At 44.2% G+C, this 22,584-nt stretch overlaps 2 protein-coding genes across 2 annotated transcripts; one reads left to right on the top strand and one right to left on the bottom strand.

Moving 5' to 3' along the window:
* Positions 1–3,330: 3,330 nt before the first annotated feature.
* On the bottom strand, positions 3,331–9,245 carry LOC144260699 (guanine nucleotide-binding protein G(I)/G(S)/G(O) subunit gamma-11). Its single transcript, XM_077809406.1, has 2 exons — positions 9,150–9,245; positions 3,331–3,456 (listed from the first exon to the last, which is right to left on the bottom strand). The coding sequence occupies exons 1-2, from the start codon at positions 9,243–9,245 to the stop codon at positions 3,331–3,333; spliced, it is 222 nt and encodes a 73-aa protein (XP_077665532.1).
* A 6,840-nt stretch (positions 9,246–16,085) lies between these two features.
* On the top strand, positions 16,086–21,967 carry LOC144260698 (tissue factor pathway inhibitor 2-like). Its single transcript, XM_077809405.1, is given in 6 exon segments — positions 16,086–16,179; positions 16,562–16,744; positions 17,822–17,845; positions 17,848–18,000; positions 19,250–19,423; positions 21,867–21,967. Coding segments are annotated over 6 exon segments (729 nt in total).
* The last annotated feature ends 617 nt before the right edge of the window (positions 21,968–22,584 follow it).

The raw sequence follows: 22,584 nt of genomic DNA, 5'->3' as shown, positions 1-22,584 counted from the left end.
TTCTACCCACCTTATAGTGCATTCATCCAGCCCATACTTCTTTAACTTGCTGACAAGAATACTGTGGGAGACCGTGTCAAAAGCTTTGCTAAAGTCAAGATACAATACATCCACTGCTTTCCCTTCATCCACAGAACCAGTAATCTCATCATAGAAGGCGATTAGATTAGTCAGGCATGACCTTCCCTTGGTGAATCCATGCTGACTGTTCCTGATCACTTTCCTCTCATGTAAGTGCTTCAGGATTGATTCTTTGAGGACCTGCTCCATGATTTTTCCAGGGACTGAAGTGAGGCTGACTGGCCTGTAGTTCCCAGGATCCTCCTTCTTCCCTTTTTTAAAGATTGGCACTACATTAGCCTTTTTCCAGTCGTCCGGGACTTCCCCCATTCGCCACGAGTTTTCAAAGATAATGGCCAATGGCTCTGCAATCACAGCCGCCAGTTCCTTTAGCACTCTCGGATGCAACTCGTCCGGCCCCATGGACTTGTGCACGTCCAGCTTTTCTAAATAGTCCCTAACCACCTCTTTGTCCACAGAGGGCTGGCCATCTATTCCCCATGTTGTGATGCCCAGCGCAGCAGTCTGGGAGCTGACCTTGTTCGTGAAGACAGAGGCAAAAAAAGCATTGAGTACATTAGCTTTTTCCACATCCTCTGTCACTAGGTTGCCTCCCTCATTCATTAAGGGGCCCAAACTTTCCTTGGCTTTCTTCTTGTTGCCAACATACCTGAAGAAATCCTTCTTGTTACTCTTAACACCTCTCACTAGCTGCAGCTCCAGATGCGATTTGGCCCTCCTAATTTCATTCCTACATGCCCGAGCAATATTTTTATACTCTTCCCTGGTCATATGTCCAACCTTCCACTTCTTGTAAGCTTCTTTTTTATGCTTAAGTTCTGCTAGGATTTCACCGTTAAGCCAAGCTGGTCACCTGACATATTTACTATTCAAACATAATTAGTAGTAAAAGCTTTGTAACCTCCAAGGCCTGAGGGTGGACTGTGTGTGGCTAAGAAGCTAAGTGATTAGTATTACTATTGTCTTGATTACAGCTCAGATTGAAACTGTGTTTAAACCACATTACATAATAAGAAATGTTTACTGCTGATAAGTGGCTACAAACAGTTCTGTCAATTAATATTTTTCAAAGTATGTCGCTAGAAGAAAATAAATCTTGACCTTGTGATATGATGAGCCAAACTTGTTCTTGTTGTAACTGTGCTAACTTCAGTGGAACTACGTCAGGGAAAATTTGGACCAATATTGTTAATTAATACAAAGTCTCCAAAGAGAGAAAGTCATTTAAAGTCACGTATTTGACAAAAGTTTCTTACCTGTTTTCTAACAGCCTTGAAAAATATTAAAATCAGCTGTGTTTTAAAAATCATTTTTTTCTTTCCCACCGTGTTTGTTGTTTAATGTGTACATTTCACCTGAGGTGGCTAATGAAAACAGTTGTGTGCATTGCCTGCCTAGCTAGCTATACATCCTCTATTTCTCGTTCACAGTACTATAATTTCCAAGTTGCAAACGTGACCTGGAGAATGTCTGAAGGTGAACAAAAATGGTTTCGCTCATGTTTTTAAACTAAGTATGAAACATTTCTGTCAGTATGAGGTTTGGTATACAGATAGTTACACCTGTTATTATTGTACCAAACCTACAGTAAATATGGAGATTAAACTACCTGGATCTAAACAAAGATACTAGCAGCAATCTTAGGGCGAGGTGATGTATGCACCTCATTGAGCAGGGCACATGAGGGACTCCATGCTACACAGCAACCTGCCAGTTTCAGGGCCACCCCTCCTTCCCCCTTTCTCGTGCCAGCGGGCTGGGATCAATCCCCGAACTATCCTGCTCAGAAAGTCGTGTCCCTCCTGACTCCCCAGCCCTTGGCGAGGGGTCACCGCAAGGGGCTCCCGAAGCATCAGGCGGCAGGCACGGCTGAGCACACGGGGCTGGCGTGCTCGGGAGATACGGGCAGGGCAGCGAGGGGCACGGTACCGACACAGCTGGATCGGGGGTGGGGAGAGCCGGCTCACAGGGAGCGGGAGAGCAACTGCGGCCTCGCACGGGTCTCTTCACGCAGGGCCCAGCCCGCGGGCAGCTGGAGACGAGCCCTGCGCCCCGGCCCCGCCGGAGCAAAGCCAGCTCAGGCTGCAAAGTACCAGGCTCCCTCAGGCCTGAGCGAAGCGGGGAACAGCCCCCAGCCGCGCCGCAGGGCAGGCTGGTACCTTTCGCAGAGACTCTCTCAAGGCGTAATGCTCCCGCGAGTACAGCAAGCGGGCTCCGTCCCCGGCGGCTCCAGGGGCGCGGCCCGAGCTGCCCGCCCGCAGCGGGGCCCGAGCGGGGCCGGACGGCCCAGGGCTCCACTTGCCCCACTCCCCGCGCGCCAGCAGCCCGCGCCAGCTCCTAGCCATGGCGGGGGCAGCGCAGACTGGAGGGAACAACACACATGCGCAGCCGCCGCCGCAGCTCCCCGCCCCGCGCCTGCAGCCAGGACCGAGGCGGGGGCGCTGCCTGGAGTCACCTGCCCTGCACCTGCTCGGCGCCTTCCTCGCCGGGCTGAGCGGGCCGGGCGCGTTGGGTGCCGCGACAGCTGCCCAGCGAGGGACCCGTAGCTCGCAGGCTGCAGCCCTTAGCAAACACAGGCGGCTGCGGGGCTACACGCTGCTCCCGGGAAGTTTCCGCTGCTGGGAAAGGCGCTGCAAACAGCCCCTCCCCGTGCGCCCGGCTGTGTCGGGGACTCAGCCTGCTGCTCCAGTCCTTCGAAGTTAGGGGTGAGAGATTTTTCTCTTCCTTTTGTTCGGTTTAGTTCAATGAGACTTTTAAACGACTCGATCGTCCCGCCTTGACGTAGCCCCGAAGTAGTTCTTGTTCTCGCGGCTGGGTGGTTCAGGGTGTGCCACACGCATCATGCAACGAAAATGCAAACGTTTGATCATGTTCTTTGCATATTTTTTGCTAAGGAACACTAAAGCGTTGGTAGAAGCAAGAGTTTTTATTAAAACGAGCTAGTAAACGCAAGAGTCAAGAAACAACACGCTAAACAGACACTACACGCAAATGCCCATTAGTACATTAAGCAAGTATCTGTCCCTTCTGGGGAACAATACTTAGAATACAATTTAGAATATTATCAAGTAGTGAGATATAATTAGATCATATAAAATGATAAAGAGATAAACAAGAGTCTCATTCAAGGTTGGTGTTGTTTTTAATCCATTGACAGTACTCATTCAACAAGGACCCATGGAACTGAGGACAAACTAGTTATACACTTAAGGTACAATAATGTATGTTCCAATTGCAGGAAATTTTCTTTCATGCAATGACGCAGCCTCCTTTCTCTTTAAAGGGATTCCTATCTTCAGGAATACCCTTGACCAAAGGATCCTCTCCAGATCTTTCTTCAATGTAGTTCTTTATATCTTCAGAACATTTGGACACCTTAAATAAAAGAAGAAATAAGGTTCTGCTTTATACATAGCAGTCACATTTCCCATTAGACTATAAAGAGGACGTTCACTTCATAACAATCTTTTTCCCTTTCTTATATTTACATAATAAGTAAAGGACCTGATGCTGCAAGTGCTCATGTGATCACTGAGCACCTCCAAAATCTGGCCCTAAATTTAAAACAAAAACAAACACCTACTTGTGTTATAATAATCTCTAACATTATTAAAACTGAAGGGATGTTAAAGGTCAAGTTTCTTTTCTTTTTATTCCCACTACTGTTTTGTAAATGTATTTTTTTTTCTTCTGAACCAGTCAATAAATGGTTTATTTGGTGAGCTGTTTGTTCCTCTTCCAAGCATGTGTTTCATATTTATTGGCAAAAGAAGTAAAGGTCATATTTTTCAAAAGTGACGAGTAATTCTGGATGCATCAATACTTTGGTGTCCAACTTGAGATACCTTTTAGGAGCCTCCTTTTCAGAAAACACTGAGCGTTCTCCTTCTGAAAATCAGGCTTTTAAAAGTATCTCCAGTTGCACTCCAAAATCAACAGTCACCTTTGAAAATGTTGGCTAAGATGTATTTTTTAAAAAATCTGCAAGCAACAGCTTAATGTTGCATCACACATCCACATAAGCTTCTGTGTGAAAACATATACTATATCACAGTAGGTACACAGCCTAGTCCTGCAGTTACTGTGCATAAAAATCCTCCACTGATTTAAAAATAAAATACTAAAACCTAATAATTTATTTAAATTAGGATCATTTAACTCACATTATTTCAAATGGTACTCATATGCAGAATCTGCTGCAGAATCAGTAGAATTTGAACCCAAACTCAATGTAACATTACACATTTTTCCAAATAAATGCTTCAGTAGCCTTTTTTTCTATTATAACAAAAGCCAACAGCCAAGGTGTAGTCCTACAATAAAAAGCCTGTTGAATGGAAGACAACAAATTCAACGAGGAAGCACATTTCACCTATCAGTTACAAAGGGTTGTTATAAACAGCAATTAGTATAACATTCTGAAAATTATGAAAAACACATTGACATTGTCCTTTCAAGCATACAGTGGTTCTCCAGTAGACACTTGTTTGCAGCAACACTTTGTAAGAGCAACCTCCCCATATGAGCAACATTTCCCCTGGGAGTGCTTTCCCTACTGTGAATTGTTGACACTCCCCATAACAACAACAGCCGCTTCGGAGCAACATAACTAAAGAGCACCATATGTTCCTACTCATGAGCATCTACTGTAATATGCTATGTGATATTTTGTGACAAATTCATAGCAAAGTAATGTGCTAACATGGGACTATAGTCTCCCTTCCAATTTAGAGAGCCACAGAAGGGGGGAAACTCCTAGAGCAGTGGTTCTCAAGCAGGGGTCCATGTCCCCCTGGAGGGGCCACAGGCAGGCTTCAGGGGGTCTGCCAAGTAGGGCCAGCATTAGACTTGCTCAGGCACAGGACAGAAAGCTGAAGCCCCACCGCACTGGGCTGAAGCCCAGGCCCCTGAGCCCCATCACCTGGGGAGGAAGCGGAAGCCTGAGTGATGTAGATTTGCAGGGCCCCAGTGGCACAAGAACATAAGAATGGCTCTACTGGGTCAGATCAAAGGTCCTTCTAGCCCAGTATTCTGTCTTTCGACAATGGCCAATTCCAGGTGCCCCAGAGGGAATGAACAGAACAGGTAATCCTCAAGTGAGCCATGCTCTGTTGCCCATTCCCAATTTCTGGCAAACAGAGGCTAGGAACACCGTCCCTGCCCATCCTGGCTAATAGCCATTGATGGACCTATCCTCCATGAATTTATATAATTCTTTTTTGAACCCTGTTATAGCCTTGGCCTTCACAGCATCCTCTGGCAAAGAGTTCCATAGGTTGACTGTGTGTTGTGTAAAGAAAGACTTCCTTTTATTTTAAACCTGCTGCCTATTAATTTCATTTGATGACCCCCTCGTTCTTGTGTTATGAGAAGGAGTAAGTAACACTTCCTGATTTACTTTCTCAATACCACTCATGACTTTATACACCTAAATCATATCCCCCCTTATTTGTCTCTATTCCAAGCTGAAAAGTGGCAGTCTTATTAATCTCTCCTCATATGGAAGCCGTCCATACCCCTAATCATTAATCCTAATCAATTGCCCTGCTTGCTGCCCCTTAATGCGGGCCCTGACTTTTATATGCAGGAGAAAACCAGTTATTGTGGCACGGAGGGGAGGCCATGGAATTTTTACAGCACGCAGGGGAGAGGGGCGGCCTCAGAAAGAAAAAGGTTGAGAACCCCTGTCCTCGAGAAATGTCTATGCTCTGTACTCTCCCAAGGGAGAGAGATTTGAAACCCTACAGAGAAAGCCAGGGGTTCAGTCTCCAGACCCTATGGGCAAATCCCACGGATTCTGGAGATCCCCTTTGTTTATGCATCCCTCATTCTGCCTGATTGCCTCTTCCCTAGAGCAACCTGGATTCACCTACAGAAGCAACAACTTGTTCCTGATGTCTTAGATATCTGGAATGTTTGAGGACTGCATTCTGAATAGAGTTTCTTCTTCCCAGGTCTTCCCCCTACCATTTCCAAGAGAGCTCTGCAGAGGCACCATTGGGAGGAGTCCCCAGGAAGAGGCTTCTGATTGTTTCTGGGAAGGGGAAAACTTGACACTGTGGCTATTCTTCCCATTTTTAGTGGCTGTGGGCACTTCCTCTGCCTCATTTACTGTGTTTTGCTCAAACAAACAAAACAAAACCTACCAAAATAAGACACTCCATAGCACATGCTTCTCTCCCCAAAGGAAAGAGGATGCGGAAATAAGCAACAAATGATAGGTGCATAGTCACTACTGGAAGATGTTCAGCTATTATGGTGATGAACGTGGTATAAGAACTTATATATAATAGAAACAGAAGTAGAATAGTCATGACAACAGAATCAATACGTCTGGCCTACTTACAGTAGAGAGATTCTAATGGACATAGGTGCTGGAAGTAGGGGTACTGGGGGTGCTGCACTTCTGGCTTGAAGTGGTTTCCATTGTATACAGGGTTTACAGTTTGGTTCAACGGCTCTCAGCACCCCCACTATACAAATTGTTCCAGCACCCTTGCCAATGGATTATGAAAAGTTAAGTCTTAGGCCATAAGAAAGAAACCAAAGTTTTCCACTGGCCATTAAGTGTATCAAATAAGATCTAATTACCCATAACCTATGACTAAGTCACAGTAGGGAGGAACATAGGCCCAATGGTTAAGAACTTGGATCCCATCCTGCAAACTATTATGCACATACTTAGCTTTACTACCGTGAGCAGATCCATTGATTTCAGTTGGGACTATTCATGATGGTAAAGCATGTGTGAAAGCACTTGCAGGATTGGGGGCTTAGGTTGTTTCGATCTTGAAGAGGAGGATCCTTTTTGCTTATGAGAAAAATTTCTCTTGAGTATGAATCTGTATATTTTTATTCATCGAGGGAGATTATTTTAAAGGAAATTTCCTCACTACATCATGTCAAAATGAAGAAGAGGAAGTTTTGCATTCGATTGAAGTCAAGGGGACTTTGATAGGCATATTTGCTTTTGCCCATGAGAGGAGTAGGGGATGTGGCTCTGTTTGCGCACAAAATTTTCATGTCAAATGGTGATTTATGCATATGGATAATCGGAAACGTAATTGACAGGAAATAAAAGACTGGAATGTATAACAATGCAACCTTAGCATCCATAAAGGTGAGGGACACTCTCTTTGCTGGCATTCAGGAGATTCCTGACTATGCCTTCTCCTAAATTTCTCAGACTCTCAGCTTATTTACAATAATGTCCTTTCTTTTTAAATACATTAGATTATGTGCAGCCTATGGAGTGTTTTTCAGTCACTTCAATGTTTTTGAGGCAAGAATCAGATGTTCTTATGCATTTATACACATTGCAAGGAGCTCTGGATCCTATTGGAGCTTCTTGGTTCTGTTGTAATATAAATAACTATAATCACTCTAATAAAAATCACTGACATCTATTTCATGGGCTAAAATACCCCTCTGACATCAATATTTTGTTTCTGAGCAAAGTCCCTGAACCTGCAGGCTGTAACTTTATTCAGATGGATAGTCCCATTGACATCCTGTGAGTAAAGTTATACAGCTGCTTAAGTAGATGCAGGGTTAAATTCAGGGCCCCATCCTGCTCCCACTGAAGTGAACAGGAGTTTTGTCAATGACTCCAATAGGAACAGGAGCAGATCGGAAATCTATGTATCAAGAATGTTCATCTCCAGAAAACGTGCATGGTAAAATACATCCCACGTTGTTGACTGCATACTACTTCACAAGGTGAATCACCAGAAACAACAACAACAACAAAACACCTTTAACTTTTGAATCGACCCTTATGGACCACGGTTCTCCAACAACTGTTCTCTGTTGTCCTTCTGTGGACCACTTCACAATACGGAGAGACTTTGGGGGATTCCTCCCACGCTCCCAGGCCATTCTGTGTCTGGCCTGGTAGCCCTGCAAACCACCAGAAAGAACTCTGAAGACCAGACTCTGAGAACCACTGGCTTGTACAGTTTTGTTTTAACTAACAAGGCTGTTTTGAATGATAGGACTTGGTTTCTGGGAACCAGCAAAATCATTTTGTGTTCTAGAACATCTCCAAAATGTCTATTTCCGATCAAAGTCAGTGGGGGCGGGGGGGGGGAATCCCGTGGTTGAGGTCACATATTCCAATGTTCAGCACACAGTGGATATTTTATCCCACAGTTTAAAAGTCTGAATGGTCCCTTGTCTTCATTTCCTCTTTGGAGAGCAGTTTCAGCTGCCCTGTGCCAACTGCGCCACGCCCTCGCTGAGCCCTTGGGTTTAGCTGCAGCGACTACCGAATTTAGCGCTAACACCCTATGATTAGCTTGTTAATGTGTTTTCCTCCTTTTTTCGACCATTATAGAGACATTTCTCAGGCTGTGTCACTCACATTTAACCTCCACAGGTCTGGATCCTCCTTCCTATAGTTTTCAGAAGTGTTTAGCTCTGGTTTCTGTGACGGAAGGTAGCAGGTACAGTAGCCAGAAGCTAAACTACGTGGGGAGCGAGAAACTAACCTAAAATCTCTTAAAGTTACTGCGCGTTAAGGATATTTTAAAAACACACAAAGACCCCAAGGCCCCAATGTCTGTTTCATCGCTTCAGTTGTCGAGACAGACTTCAATGCCCACCTCCACCTTCTGCAAGAAGGGAGAGCTCGTGGGGTCTGAAATCCTTTCCCCAGTCTGAGATCGCACTTGTGCGCCTTTTCTCCCATCAGTGAGCCCTTGAGAGGAGGCGAAACTAACCGGCTCATTGAACCGCGCTGGCATCTGTCTGCAGGTCTCATTCCACTCCCATAAAGAGAGTCAGCGCTTCGGGGGGCGTGAGGACCCTTCCCCGCGCTGTGAGATGCACCGCGGCGCTCACCATCGAGAGGTTAGTTGAGGCACTGTTGTGAACCTAAGGCTGAAAAGAAGCAGAGTAACTTCCAAACTGCCCCCTCCCCCGCCCCCCAACCCCGGAGACTCGAGAGCTAAAGATCTTGTTCACGCCCCAGCCTGACCTCGTCTCCAAGCTGCCTCCCCGGGGCGATGGGGCTATTTCAGCCGCAGGCTCTCAGGGGGCTGGGGAGGGGGCAGCCTGGGGGAACTCACCGGTTGTCTTTCCAACTTCACTTCTTTCCGGAGCTGCTCAACTTCCATTTTCAGTTTATCCTTTTCGCTCAAATCCTCTATATTGATCGCCGGCATTTTCTAGTTGTAAAAAGGGGAGCGAGTTACCCTCTCGGAGGAGATGCTGGGACCCAGCGGTTCGCGAAAGAGCCCCCTCCCCACCCCACTCCGAGGGCATGACTTACTGTTGTCCCGGGCGAAATTGACCCGATTCTCTGAAGTAACAACTTCCTCTCCAATAAACTCCCTCACGCACCTTCCCCAGAGTGCTCCAGTCCAGCTAGCTACTCACACCCGCGACTCCTGGGGTTTAAATCAGCAGCATAAGCTTCCTAAACGGATCAAACCCAGCAGTGTGACCCCCACCCTTCCACCCTGACCGAGAGGACGTTTACACTAGGCACTGCACACAACGAACAACGATTTACTTTTCCCTCCCCTTCCTCCATTCAAACCTTCAGTTCTCGCCTTTGCTGTATAAATAGGTATCAACTCTTTTATGTAAACCTGGCCGGCCAGTAACGGAGGGGGTTGGGGGGAAATCGGGTAACATTGATTAATCCGTTTAAATCCCAGTGTATTTAATCTGGTATTAACACGGAGTTCGACACCTAGGCGCAGTGTCACCGCTGTAATGCAGAGAACAAGGCGCGGAAGGAGCAGGGCTGACTGTTCTGGGGAAGAGGATGTGTGTGCTGAAAACTTTCTCCACAAGGAAGAAGCCAGACGTATTTAGAACACACGTCCTTTGAGAGGAAGCAGATTTGCTGAGGAAATGTCCGGCCTTTTTGTGTGCCGGATTCCTGGTGGTACCGAACGACAAGGCTGGTGGAGGAAAGCGGTGGCGGTTAAGACAGGCATATAGACTCATATAACAATGTTGCAGCAAGAGTGATCTGGTTCACAGAGCACAGTCCGGAAAAGGACCACGAAATCCCCCTTGAAATTGTTTCTTCCTTGTGTTAAATTAAAATACTCTGTAAACATTTGGAACTCCTGATTCGTCTGACTTTCTTTTCTCTGCTGGGAAGGCGAATGGGAGAGGTTGGGTGGCCAACTCCGCGGGGAGAGCTGTGTGGTGTGACTCCAGTTAATGGAGTGCAATGTTTTCCAATCCACCCCCCTCCCCGCCCTTCTCCGGTCTCTTTCTCCGTTTTCTCTCTTGTACAGCGACAGGTTTCAGAGTGGTAGCTGTGTTAGTCTGTATCAGGAAAACAACAACAACAACAAAACCCCCCAAAAAACAAAAAAGAGGAGTACTTGTGGCACCTTAGAGACTAACAATTTTATTTGGGCATAAGCGTTGCTGGGCTAAAACCCACTTCATCAGATACATGCAGTGGAAAATACAGGAGGAAGACAGATATACACAGAGAACATGAAAAAATGGGTGTTGCCATACCAACTGTAATGAGACTAATCAATTAAGGTGGGCTATTATCAGCACTGGTGTATATATATCTTCCTACTATATTTTCCACTGCAAGCATCCGATGAAGTGGGTTTTAGCCCAGGAAAGCTTATGCCCAAATAAATTTGTTAGTCTCTAAGGTGCCACAAGGACTCCTTCTTTTTCTCTCTCCTTTGTACTGCCATTCTCCCCCTTCCAAGCAAAGCATTTTGCATAAGCAGCACAATTGCTCAAACAAAAGGCAGGGGGACCCGATTCAATGCCTGCCTATGAAAAATATGTTGTTTGGAATGTGGTTGTAGCCCTGGTGCTCCCAAGATATTCGAGTGGGGAGGTGGGTTTTTTAGTAATATATTTTATTGGACCAGCTTCTGCTGCTGAGAGAGCCAAGCTTTAGAGCAGATCTCTGCTGCAGAGCATGTCTCTCTCACAACAGGAGTTCCCCCAGTAAAAGATATTACCTCACCCACCTAGTCTCATTAAAAACACCACTTTATCACTGTAGCAAGCCACAACAAGCATAGGAGAGAAGCATCCCACATTCAGAAACAGCTTCCTTGTCTAATCTGCATGCAGCTCCTTTGCCAGGTGTGGAAGAGGTTGGGATCAGCAGTGGGACAAGCTGCTGATTGAGGGCATGGTGTTGCTGAACTTAAACCAATCAGAGTTCCAGTTTTGAAGGTAGCTCAGCCAGCCCAGTGCCAATCAGGGTCATGCCTGGAGATATGAGTGTGGCATATGTGGGTACATGGATAAGTGACACAGACTACAGACTACAGATGCATCTGATGAAGTGTGCTATAGCTCACGAAAGCTCATGCTCAAATAAATTGGTTAGTCTCTAAGGTGCCACAAGTACTCCTTTTCTTTTTACAGACTACAACATGGCCCTGTCTAGTTGCCATATGTGCTGGATTCAGTACAGGGAGGTGTGCTGGGATCCACAAACCCCACACTGGGGAACAAGGGGTAAAGGAATGGCTCTGGGCTCAGCAAGCCCCCTGCCCCCACACCTGCAGGAAATGCTCCAACTGGAGGAGGAGTTAAGAAGTAGGGGAGCAGCTCCTTAGGGGGCAGACCAGGGAAAACAGCAGACCTGTGACCTTCAGTGTCAGCTGAAGAGAGCTGACAGAAAGGCAGAATCTCTCCCCATGACAACTGCCAAAGGGTCCCTCTGTGAGGGAAGGGAGGAGCTGCTACAGAGATAACCTGAGGAGGAAGCATTTCTCATTCCCTCTCAGGTGGACTCTGAGTTTTGTTAATCCTCCTTTACTTTGTTTGGACTACCCCAGCAGGGGATCTGATCTGCCCCAGGAGCATGGGCCATGCTGCAAGAGGAGGCAGTTGCCACCCAGGAAGAGAAATTATATGCAGTTGCCAGAAAATTCTGTGTACTGAGTGGTCAACCCTCATGCTTCCTAAACCCAGATGGTAACCCAGGAACTATCACAAGGGGGTGATAGGAAGTGGCCTGGGAAGGACAGCCTTAAGTCTCCCTGGCTGTCAGACCACTGATAGCCTTCAAAGAGCCCTGGGTCAGAGCCTGGTGGAGTGGGAGGGCTGGGGCTCCCCTACCAACAGCTCCCTGCAAGGCATGGGCCTAAGTCCTGATCACTAGGAAATGCTACTCTATCAACCGACCCCTGAGTGAGGACTGTCGCAGAAGGGAAATTGTCTTCCCTCCCTCCTAACTTTCACCTTTTCTTACCATCACTTGCTGTGTCTTCTCTTCAGAGCCTACACTCTCTTGGGCATAAACTGTCTCAATGTGTTTGTTTAGTGTCTAACACAATGGATCCTAGATCCTGATAGGGACCTCTGGCTACTACTGTAATATATTAATAATTAATACACTCAGACAGCCATGTCTCATTCCACTGAATAAGGCTGCATTACTGTATCCTTAGGATTACACATCTGACCATATAAGTGACCACATGGAACAAGGAGAGCTCAGTACTGAGATGTCATGTTTGTTTCCTTTCACCTTCTCTCCACCCATACCAGCTATGCAACTCCCTTCAGCTTTTATAAAAAAAATCCCCAAGACCCACCTTTTCCTCTTGAGTCCTGCTGCTGAAATGTTTTTTCAAGGCTTCAGTCTTCTCCTGCTTCAACCACTGCAACTTTGCCCTCTCTGGCCTACTGATTTTTACCTTGCCCACCATCAGTCTCCCCAGAATGTAGCTGCTAAAATACATTCCCTTTCTCACTGTTCATTCCCTTATTTTCATCACCTACCTGTTGCTTTTGGAATCAAATTCAAGCTCCTGGTTTTCACTACTCGGCACTGTCTAGCACCACTGCTGCTGCCTGTATCTCAGTGCTTCTGTTTCCTTGTATCAGCACAGCCACACTTTGCACCTTGCAAAGTTTCTGCTTACTTACCCTAGTAGCTACCGTTTAGAGTCACAGGTAAAAAACAAGTGTGCATTAGGGTAAAGTTGGTAGAGGACTTAGTGAACAATTTTGTAGCATCTTCTCTTTATGGGTATGTCAAATGTGACTCCTATTCAGGAAAGCTATGGTTCTTGCCACTCTATCTCCAAAAATGACTCCAATAATGGAGGCAAATCTTACTCACTTTATGCACATGACTAGTTCTATTGACGTCATAAGAACGGCCATACTGGGTCAGACCAAAGGTCCATCTAGCCCAGTATCCTGTCTTTTGACAGTGGCCAATGCCAGGTGCCCCAGATGGAACCAAAAGAATAGGTACTCATCAAGTGATCCATTCCCAGCTTCTGGCAAACATCACTGTCCATCCTGGCTAATAGCCATTGATGGACCTGTCCTCCATGGATTTATCTAGTTCTTTTTTGAACCCTCTTATAATCTTGGCCTTCACAACATCACCTGGCAAAGAGTTCCACAGGCTGACTGTGTGAAGAAATACTTCCTTTTGTTTGTTTTAAACCTGCTGCCTATTAATTTCATTTGGTGACCCCGAGTTCTTGTGTTATGAGGAGTAAATAACATTTCCTAATACTCAGTGGATTAACATAAAAAAGCAAGATTTCAGTGTCCACAACTATGCACGTTATCACATAACACCCTAAAGCAAAGACCCATTTGTATGGTCATTTTATTAGTCTCTTCTTTCTTACTAAGAACAGCTCTACATTTTAAATCTCTTGTCTTGTTGAACTGAAAGCGCAGTTGACTAAATATTGCACCGCACTGTAAAAATGATAGACAGGTTTAAATTAAACAATGGTTTATGTGTGTGTGTGATGGTGGAAGTGAGTGCATTAATTCTGCTGTTTGTTTCAAATATTCAATTTTTTTTCAATTCTAACCAAATATGATGCATTCTAAAGAACATCAGTCTAGTCACATTTAAGTCAGTTGAGAATTTGTTAATATTAGAAAAATGACATTTTGACTTTGCAAGAAATGGGAAAGGTATGTTTGCACTTCAGGGAACCAAGTTTCATTACATCTGATGCTACTAATAACCCTAACTAAAACCCAGGACATCTGTTATTAACTGTCGCAATAACAGGATTACTAAACATGACAGCTGTGTCCTTGTGGTAACAGCTCAGGTTGTATTTAGGTAGTTTGGTCTGTGTTACTAAACCATCCATTTATCCCTTATCAATCTGATTATAAATATGTGTGTGTGTGTAGATAGATATAAAAGCTAAAGGATATATTTTAAAGAGAGAATACAGATGGATGATAGAAATACAGGAAAGAAGTATAGGGAGAAAGAGAGCTCTACAAAATGGCAAGTCCTTGTTGCTCCAAGGATCTAGACATCTAAGGGAGACACAGCATAGTCAGGATGACAATAAAAGGAAGGGAGGACATCAGAGTAAGATATGGGGATAGAGTTATTTTTATCTAAGATTTTATTCTTCTTCTCTCAACTAATGTATTCAATCTGGAGAAAATGTTAGTTAATGAAAGGTCTATATGTAATGGTATACTTTAAAGATAAAAAAGCTCTGCTAGACAATTGAGCTAATCCTCTGCCAGGACAGGATGGACACCCTTGATGTAGATTTCTATATGTTAGAGAATATACTTTGATTCAAAGCTGTAACTGGGTATATGTGCAAGTGGTTAAAAGTTCTCGGCTGCCTCCTTTTTAAATTAAAAATTATTCATCAAATACGACTCCAATGGGTTACCTTTTTTTTCTGCAAAGTCCATTGAAATGTTGCAGTGAAATACAGAGGCAACAGCCCCATAATATTAGACAGTTTCCCTAAATTGTCAATTCATTGTAATTTGCGTAGATTATTATAAAGCCAGGAGGGACCATTGTGCTTATCAAATTTGACCTTTGCACAACACAGCCCACAGGACTTCCCTAAATTGGTTCCTGTTTGAACAAAAGCATGACTTTTAAAAAAATGTTCATTCTTAATTTTAAAAATTGCAGTGATGGAGAATCCACCGCAACCCTTAAATTGTTCCAGGGGTTAATTGCCCTCCCTGGTTTTTTGTTTTTTTTAAAGCACCTTATTTCTAGTCTTAATTTGTCAAGCTTTAATTTCTAGCCATTGGATCCTAAATCTTTGTCTGCTAGATTGAAGAGTCTTCTATTATCAAAGTTCTGTTCCCTGTTTATAGTCTGTGTTCAAGTCCCGTCCCCCCTCCTCCCAACTTTTTTTTTTCTATAAACTGCAGTCCCTTGCATGCACTGGCCTAAGGGTCACCAGGCACCATCTTTTCCAGCAGCCACTAATTTCCCTATTTCTAAACCTTTATTCAACTTTTCCTTTCGTAAAAAATGGAGCTGCCACAAACTCTTACGTTTGAGCAAAAGTAAACTGGTATTGCTAACACTAAGTACAGTCACCACAAATAGCACTTTAATGGGATATGTCGCTTTAGCATCATCAAACGGAACGATGACTTGAAGATGTACCCAGTAGCCGAAAAGGCAAGGTAAGAAAGGAGGGGTCAGTTATCCTTTGATAGGACCGTGATCAGCACGACAGGACAAATCGGAAACTTGCCTTCTCCCCAGCAGGGGGTTTGACAGGCAGCTTATTGCGTAGCCTGATGTATGATTGATCCGCACAGGTGACCGGGGGGCAATCTTGTCTGCCATCATCGCGGAGGAAGTGGAAAGCATTCCTCACGCTCAGGACTCCCTGATGTGCCACTCTTGGCTCCTGGAGCGGAGCTGACGGTTGCTCTATTGCACCCTCCCCGCCCGCTCTTTCCCTCCCCGGGGGGAGCAAAGGGCCTTCCCCGGAGTTACTCGCCTGGGAACTGCCCAGGACCCAGCGGAACCTGGCCGCGGAGCCGGGCTGACGCGCTCCCAAGCGGTGGGAAGGGGCTCTTCGAATCGCCGCCCTGCCCCATAGGCGTGACTCGGCCTGCGCGCCACACCCGCGCTCTGCGGCCCTGGGGGAGGTGAGCTCGGCGGATATAAGGGACGGAGAGATGGGGCAGGGGGGCACAAGCGCCGGCTCGCTCTCCAGATCGGTTGCCCTGCAGCAGCGCGCCTCGGCCTTGGTCCCGCGTCTCCATCCCTGCAGGCAATGAGCTCGCCCGCCAGCCTCCGGAGCTGCTTAGCTCTGGGCTCGCTGCTGCTTCTGCTGGGACAGGTTCCGGGCGCTCCCCAGGCGCCAGCAGGTAACAGCCGAGCTCCCGGCCGGCGAGCTGCGGGAGGGGGTTCGGCTCAGCGCGGCTTTCCTGGGTGCGTTTAGTCCTTGTGCAAACGACGGTGGCTCTCGCCGTCCCGGTTTTGTCCGGTGACGCTCCTAGCGCTGGCTCCAAGCTCTGTCTCTCCAGTGGGCTGGCTCCCGCCGCAAAGCCCCCGAGAGTTTGATATCCAGCATGCTGGGGGCTAAGATCACCCTCCGCTTCCTCCTGCCTTGTAAACTTCTCCCAGCGTCTCGCTCACCTCCCCGCTCCTCGCGCTGCTGCGGCTCAAAGCCGGCCACGTGGAAACTGCCCTGGCCCGTCGCCCCTCTCCCCGGTGACTCACCCCGAAAGCTCTTGTCTCTCTTTACAGCCCCAAATCAAGAGGTCTGCCTGCTGCCCCCGAAGGAAGGCCCCTGCCGGGCTCTCATCCCGAGATGGTACTACGACAGGTACACCCAGACATGCCAGGAGTTCACTTATGGGGGCTGCCAGGGCAATGCCAACAACTTCAGAAGCTTGGAAAGCTGTGAGAAAAGCTGCTGGATGATCCGGAGTAAGTCCTCTCTCGCTCTCCCTTTATTTAGACACAGGGGTCCTCACCCCAGCATTGGGCATCCTGGGACATCTCGATTATCCTGCGCTGTTGGTTAATAGTTCGCTGCCCAGGTTTGCATGAAGCGAGACAGACTACTGATCGCTTCCGTTATGCCCCAGCACATCAGCAGAGCTACTTAGTCCTTCTGGTGTGCATGCTTTCTCTAAAAATAGACCTAGGAGCCTATTCCCTCAGAAAGCTCCAGCTTGTTGTTTTTCACTAATATGTCTATGGCTCTTTTGCAGGGTTGCCCTACTAAAACTTTTACTATGCCCTGCAGCCGTGCCTGGTGTGCGTACTCATTATCCAGTCTGAAAGCATCCTTGAACTTCTAGGGAAGGTTGCATTCTCTCAACATTTGCTGCTTCATCAATTGAAGGCATAGACCCCAAATTCTATTTTTAAAAAAGCATTTCCTTCCAGCTACATAACTTAATAAAAGTTGTAGCTTGCATACGTATGTTTGTCACTTGAGCCAAAATGATACGTTAGCTAGTAGCTCTCAGGTGTGAAGCCTTCACAAATCTCCACACCAAGAAGCTTCTGGGAGCAGGTGAAGGTTTCTTTACTCAGTGGATTTTGCCAACCGTTTTTTTCTCTCTCCTGGATTTATCATTTTGCCAGTGACAGCTGTAACAGTAACAGCACTGGTAATACTAGGGTTGATCCTGAAACCCTAGCTAGGATAAAATTCCCACTAAATCGAGGCTTCTTAGGGCTTTGTTGGCTAAACCAATAAAATCACTGAGGAAAGGCCTAAGATGGAAGGATGTATATGCCTGGCTTCTTTTTGGAGCTCATCATAGTCTATCCCTAATGTTTTTAAGAAATCCATTATGTATGAAAACTCCATCTAACTCACTAGATACTCAGTCTAGTGCTGTATTTTAACAATCAATTATCATATATCTCTTAAGCATATCGGCAGAAGTTAAATAAGTTCAGAAGTATCTTTGCATGTGGAAAGCATGTCAGACAAGATGTAATAAAGTTTAGCCTAACTGTGCATTGATATTTAAATGCTCTTTATTATAGAAGTGCCCAAAATATGCAGGCTGGAGCTGCTCCAGGACCATGTAGAGGTTACCTAAGAAGGTATTTCTTCAACCTGAGTTCAATGAAGTGTGAGAAATTTATCTATGGTGGATGCTATGGAAATGATAACAACTTCAGAGATGAAGATTCTTGTGTGGACTACTGTTTGCCTGAGAAAAGTAATGATTACTCCAACGTTCTACTAAAATAACTTCTTTATAAATGTGCTCTCAATAAAAAAGATGGTGTTTATCAATACAAATGTTATTTTTCTTTTTACCTATGAAGACACTTAAAGTAAGCTTTGCCTCTACTGTTTCAAGTCTGATATTTGCTCATTGCTATAAAGTGTTTTTGAGCATGTCATGTGCATGTCAATTTGATTACACACTTTCAGGGATCGTCAACCTCCACTGCCTGTTAAGTAAAGGACAAAACCACCCATCTAAAAATATTATATTACAACCTGAATCCTGCCCAACAATTACACCCATACAACCCTTTGACTTCTGAGGGATTGTAGAGGTGTAACTGAGGGCAAAATTTGGTTGTGTGTGCCCATGTTGCTGCAGTTTAGTATAACGCAGTGGTTGCTGGGCTTTAGGTGGATGATGCCTGAAGCTTAGGGACAGAGTGCCTTCTTAAAATTAAAGACCTGAGAGAGACTGCCAGGTTATTTGCTTTCGGCACTCATTTGATCTCAGAAGGCAAAGAACTTTTATATGGAGTTGTGACTCTTCGGTTGCCTCATTTTCAAAGAGAAAGATAGTTACTGTCAGCAGATAACCATATCTAAGCTTTGTAGTAGAACCCCAAATGTATACCAGATGCATACGACTATCATGAGATGAATAAGCAGCCATCACAACATGCATCATGACATCTTCATTAGTTTTGGCTCATGGCAGAATTGGCAACATTTTCATGGGTGAAAAGTAACTAGTTTAGTTTCTCTTGCACATTTAAAGAATGGGCAAATATCAACAGTAAGAAAGACAATTCTGATAAGAAAAAAATTAACCCAATTCTTTTAAATACAATGGGTTTTTTTTTAATACAAGCTATTTAGTTAGTTGTACTTATCAAATCATTGAATAGATTAAGGGCAAAGATAGGCCTTCCTTACTCACAGAAGAAGTAAGAAAGCAGCATGTGGCTCCAAATTATTCATATTTATTAGCTACATAGCACTGTCTACAATGAACTGCTGAATCTCACATGCAGTGTGATTGTGTGAGGGCTCTTTATATGGTATCTGAGATGTATATATGGTTTACTCATGGGGATATAGGGAGCCTGTCCTCCTGAATCAATGGTAATCACAATCATTTCAATTGGTGCAGGATTGCCCCAAATTTTGTTGGACCTACAAGTCAGAGCTACTGAATATTACAGTAATTTCTCTCTCTCTCTCTCTTTTTTTTTAAGCTGGCCCCTTATTATGCTATAGCCCAAAAGATGAAGGATTGTGTTCATCTTCTGTGACCCGCTATTACTACAACTCAAAAAGTCAATCATGTGAAGAGTTCAGTTATACAGGTTGTGGTGCAAATGCCAATAACTTTGTTAGCAAAAAAGATTGTTATAGTATCTGCAAGAAAGGTAAGATTTTTATTTTTACTATTTAAAATGTACACATTAATTAGCATTTGTACAAAGCTTCTTCATCCTCAGTGCACTTTACAAACATTTCATCCCCAATCGTTTGGGGTCAGTATTATCACCAGCATGTAGCTGGTAAAACTGACGCAGGAGGCCATATCCTGCTTTCCTTAGAAGAATAGTCCCCTAGAAGTCAATGAGACTAATAACTTGAGTAACGTAAATAGGAGATGAACCCTAAATGGTTAAATATGAATATAATATAAGAGCGACCACACTGGGTCAGACCAAAGGTCCATCTAACCCAGTATCCTGTCTTCTGACTGTGGCCACTGCAAGGTGCCCCAGAGGGAATGAACAGAACAGGTAATCATCAAGTGATCCCTGTCGCCCATTCCCAGTTTCTGGCATAGGTCACAAAAGGACTCAATATTCACCCCGACTGAAACTTGTAAGAACACTAACTGACCTCTCTCTCTCTCATGGACATCTTAACTAGAAAATTGTGTTTATGCATGTTATCCCTGGTTTTAATACTTCCCATTTTGCTTCATTAATTTTATATGTAAATCTTTCAGAGATGAAAATAGAAAAGCACCATACTAAAGTAGCATTATATTATATGCTGACCCTAAAGTGTTCACCAACTGGAACTTCTTTCAACAGTCAGTTCAGATATTGACACGCTATATTCTACCATTGATATCAATGGGAAGGTCTAAAGATGGATCTAGGCTTTACATGGGTCATTATTTGTTTGTTGAAAACAAAGGTAAACTGAGGTGACTTTTTTAACTGTTTAGAACACTTAATACCAATAGGACTGTTTATGCAACATGTAGCTTGTGCCGTCAAGGACTCAATATTAGGAAATGTGGGAGGTAATGATCTGATCTTATAAGCATCATGGAGTGAAATTCAGGCCTCATTCAAATCAATGGTAGTTTTGCCATTGATTGCAATGGGGCTAGGATTTCACCCCAAGAACAGTGAAGGAAAGATGAAGTCAGTAGGACTACTTTTTGTGGTAAACATTTTTCACTGTAGTATGTGCAGGATTGGACCCCAAGGCTGACAATGCAACATGATATGGTCTTTAATCATACTATATGGTTATCTGATACAAGTGTTTATCTAAACTGTATTTTATTATTATGCAAAATAGCTGACCACAAGGTAGGACAAGCATCACGATGCAGATGTACAAAAAGACAGGGATAAGGTTGAACATTCAGCTTTAACTTTTACACTTTGAGAGCTCATTGGCACCTGCCATGTTGCATTAATTATAAAGGTTTCTTTTTAAAAAGAGTGTGTGTGCAGAGGAAAGGAATAAAGAAATATCATGAGTTCTGTAACACACTGGCACTAGTTGGCAAAGCCCAAGAGAAGCAAACCAGCCTCTTCAGCAAACTGTACTTTAAGACTAAGTAGACACTGGCCAGCTGAAGGGGATTGAGGTCAGTTTGTACTCCAGTGCATGTGTGCATTTCCATATCTTTGTAGTGTACAGACTGGGAGAGTGCTATTATGGGCAACTTTTAGGCAGCTTAAGCACATTCTTCTCCCCCAGGCAACTCTTCCGCCACGTTGTTGTTGTGTCAAAAGTTGTGGGGACCGGTTTTTTTCCTTTGAATAAATATATATTTGCTCTTCAAACTGATCAATGACCTTAGGGCACTTAAGCAGTGTAAAGAAAAAGCATCTAATTAATTTCAACAATAACCCCCCCACTAACAACTGAGGATTTGGGAGGGACGCAAAGGAGCTGAGGACTGGCCTTTGGGCATATGGATGCAAATTAAAACGAAGCACTAGGCAAAGTCTCTCGATCACTTTTGAAAAGTGCACATTTCTCAAGCCCTGCTCACATATGCACTGAAAAGGCATGATCCAAAGCCCACTGAAGTCAATGGAAAAAACCCTAATGGGATTTGGGTCTGGCCTTTATTGTGCTCTGAATTAACAAAAATAACATGGCTGTACACAGTCAGTATGCAGTTTTCAAATGCTTTGAACTTTATATGAAATCAAAACCATTTTTTTTAACTTGGCAAAAGCAGCAGTTAACTTTTAAACTTTGGCTCTGTTTGCTTGAGTGCTGTTCAAAGAAATGTGGTTCGAAAAAAATATTGCAGTGGGGTAAATGTATCTTTTTTTTTCTGCTATAACTTAAAAATGGCTGGAGAGATTTTGTTAGTTTTTTCCATACTGATTCTTAAGAACAGTCAAGGAAATTTTCCGCCTCAAAGGTGAATGTTTAGGAAAGGTTAGAACGTGCGTAAACAGGGAGATATAAAGGAAAATGGTCTGCAACCTCAGTTACAGCTGTTGCGAAGCCATCAGTATGAGTGTTCTAACGAACAGGATGGAAGAAACAAGTGAGGAATGACGACACTCTGTCAGCCTAGTTTCCCTAACTCCACTTCTTTCATTTTCTTAGCAGGGAGTAAGAAACCAAATATCAAGAAGTCAAGAAATAAACTTCCCGAGACTACGAGAAAACTAGAGAAAAAATCTAATCAGCCTAACCTAATGTTTTAAATCTGAAGAGCCCATCAATGGCAAATGCACGACTTTGACTTAGAGAGCCTCCTACAATATACTTTTACTTTGTGTGTGTGTGTGTGTGTACAATTTTATTCCTCAGACTAGTTCTGTCTGAGAACTACTCTCTTTGAACAGTTTTTTTACATTAGAAGCAGCTATTATTTGTAATGACTTGTTTGGTTCTCTGCAACACTATTTTTCCTTAAAAACCCAAATATTTGAATGTCCATGTTTTTCCTGAGAAATAGTGCTACTGTTTTTGGGAAATGATTTAACTGTCACAACCCTGTGAAGCTTGAAGTACCCTTCTTCTGTTTGTTTAACTAAAGTGTACACCAAGCTAGAGCCCTGCCCTTAATTTGTTTGGCATTGTTTGTTTACTAAACTGAACATCAGCAGAGCCTTCCAAGACTGTATACAAATATCTATAATACTTCTCTTGCACATCCTTTTGTCATTATCATTGTCAGTCTATCCCTTAAAGGGAGCTATGTTTAAGTAGAAGAATCAGAATAGTGGTAATTATATTAATGTGGCAAAGGAGATTAGAACCTGGTTCAGTTTAAAAAAAAAATCCAACTTCCGTGAAAGGAAGCCTTGATTTTTTTCAA

Source organism: Eretmochelys imbricata, chromosome 2, assembly GCF_965152235.1.
Source record: "Eretmochelys imbricata isolate rEreImb1 chromosome 2, rEreImb1.hap1, whole genome shotgun sequence".
In the NCBI taxonomy this organism is placed as follows: Eukaryota; Metazoa; Chordata; order Testudines; family Cheloniidae; genus Eretmochelys; species Eretmochelys imbricata.
This window is presented reverse-complemented; position numbering and strand designations above follow the sequence as displayed.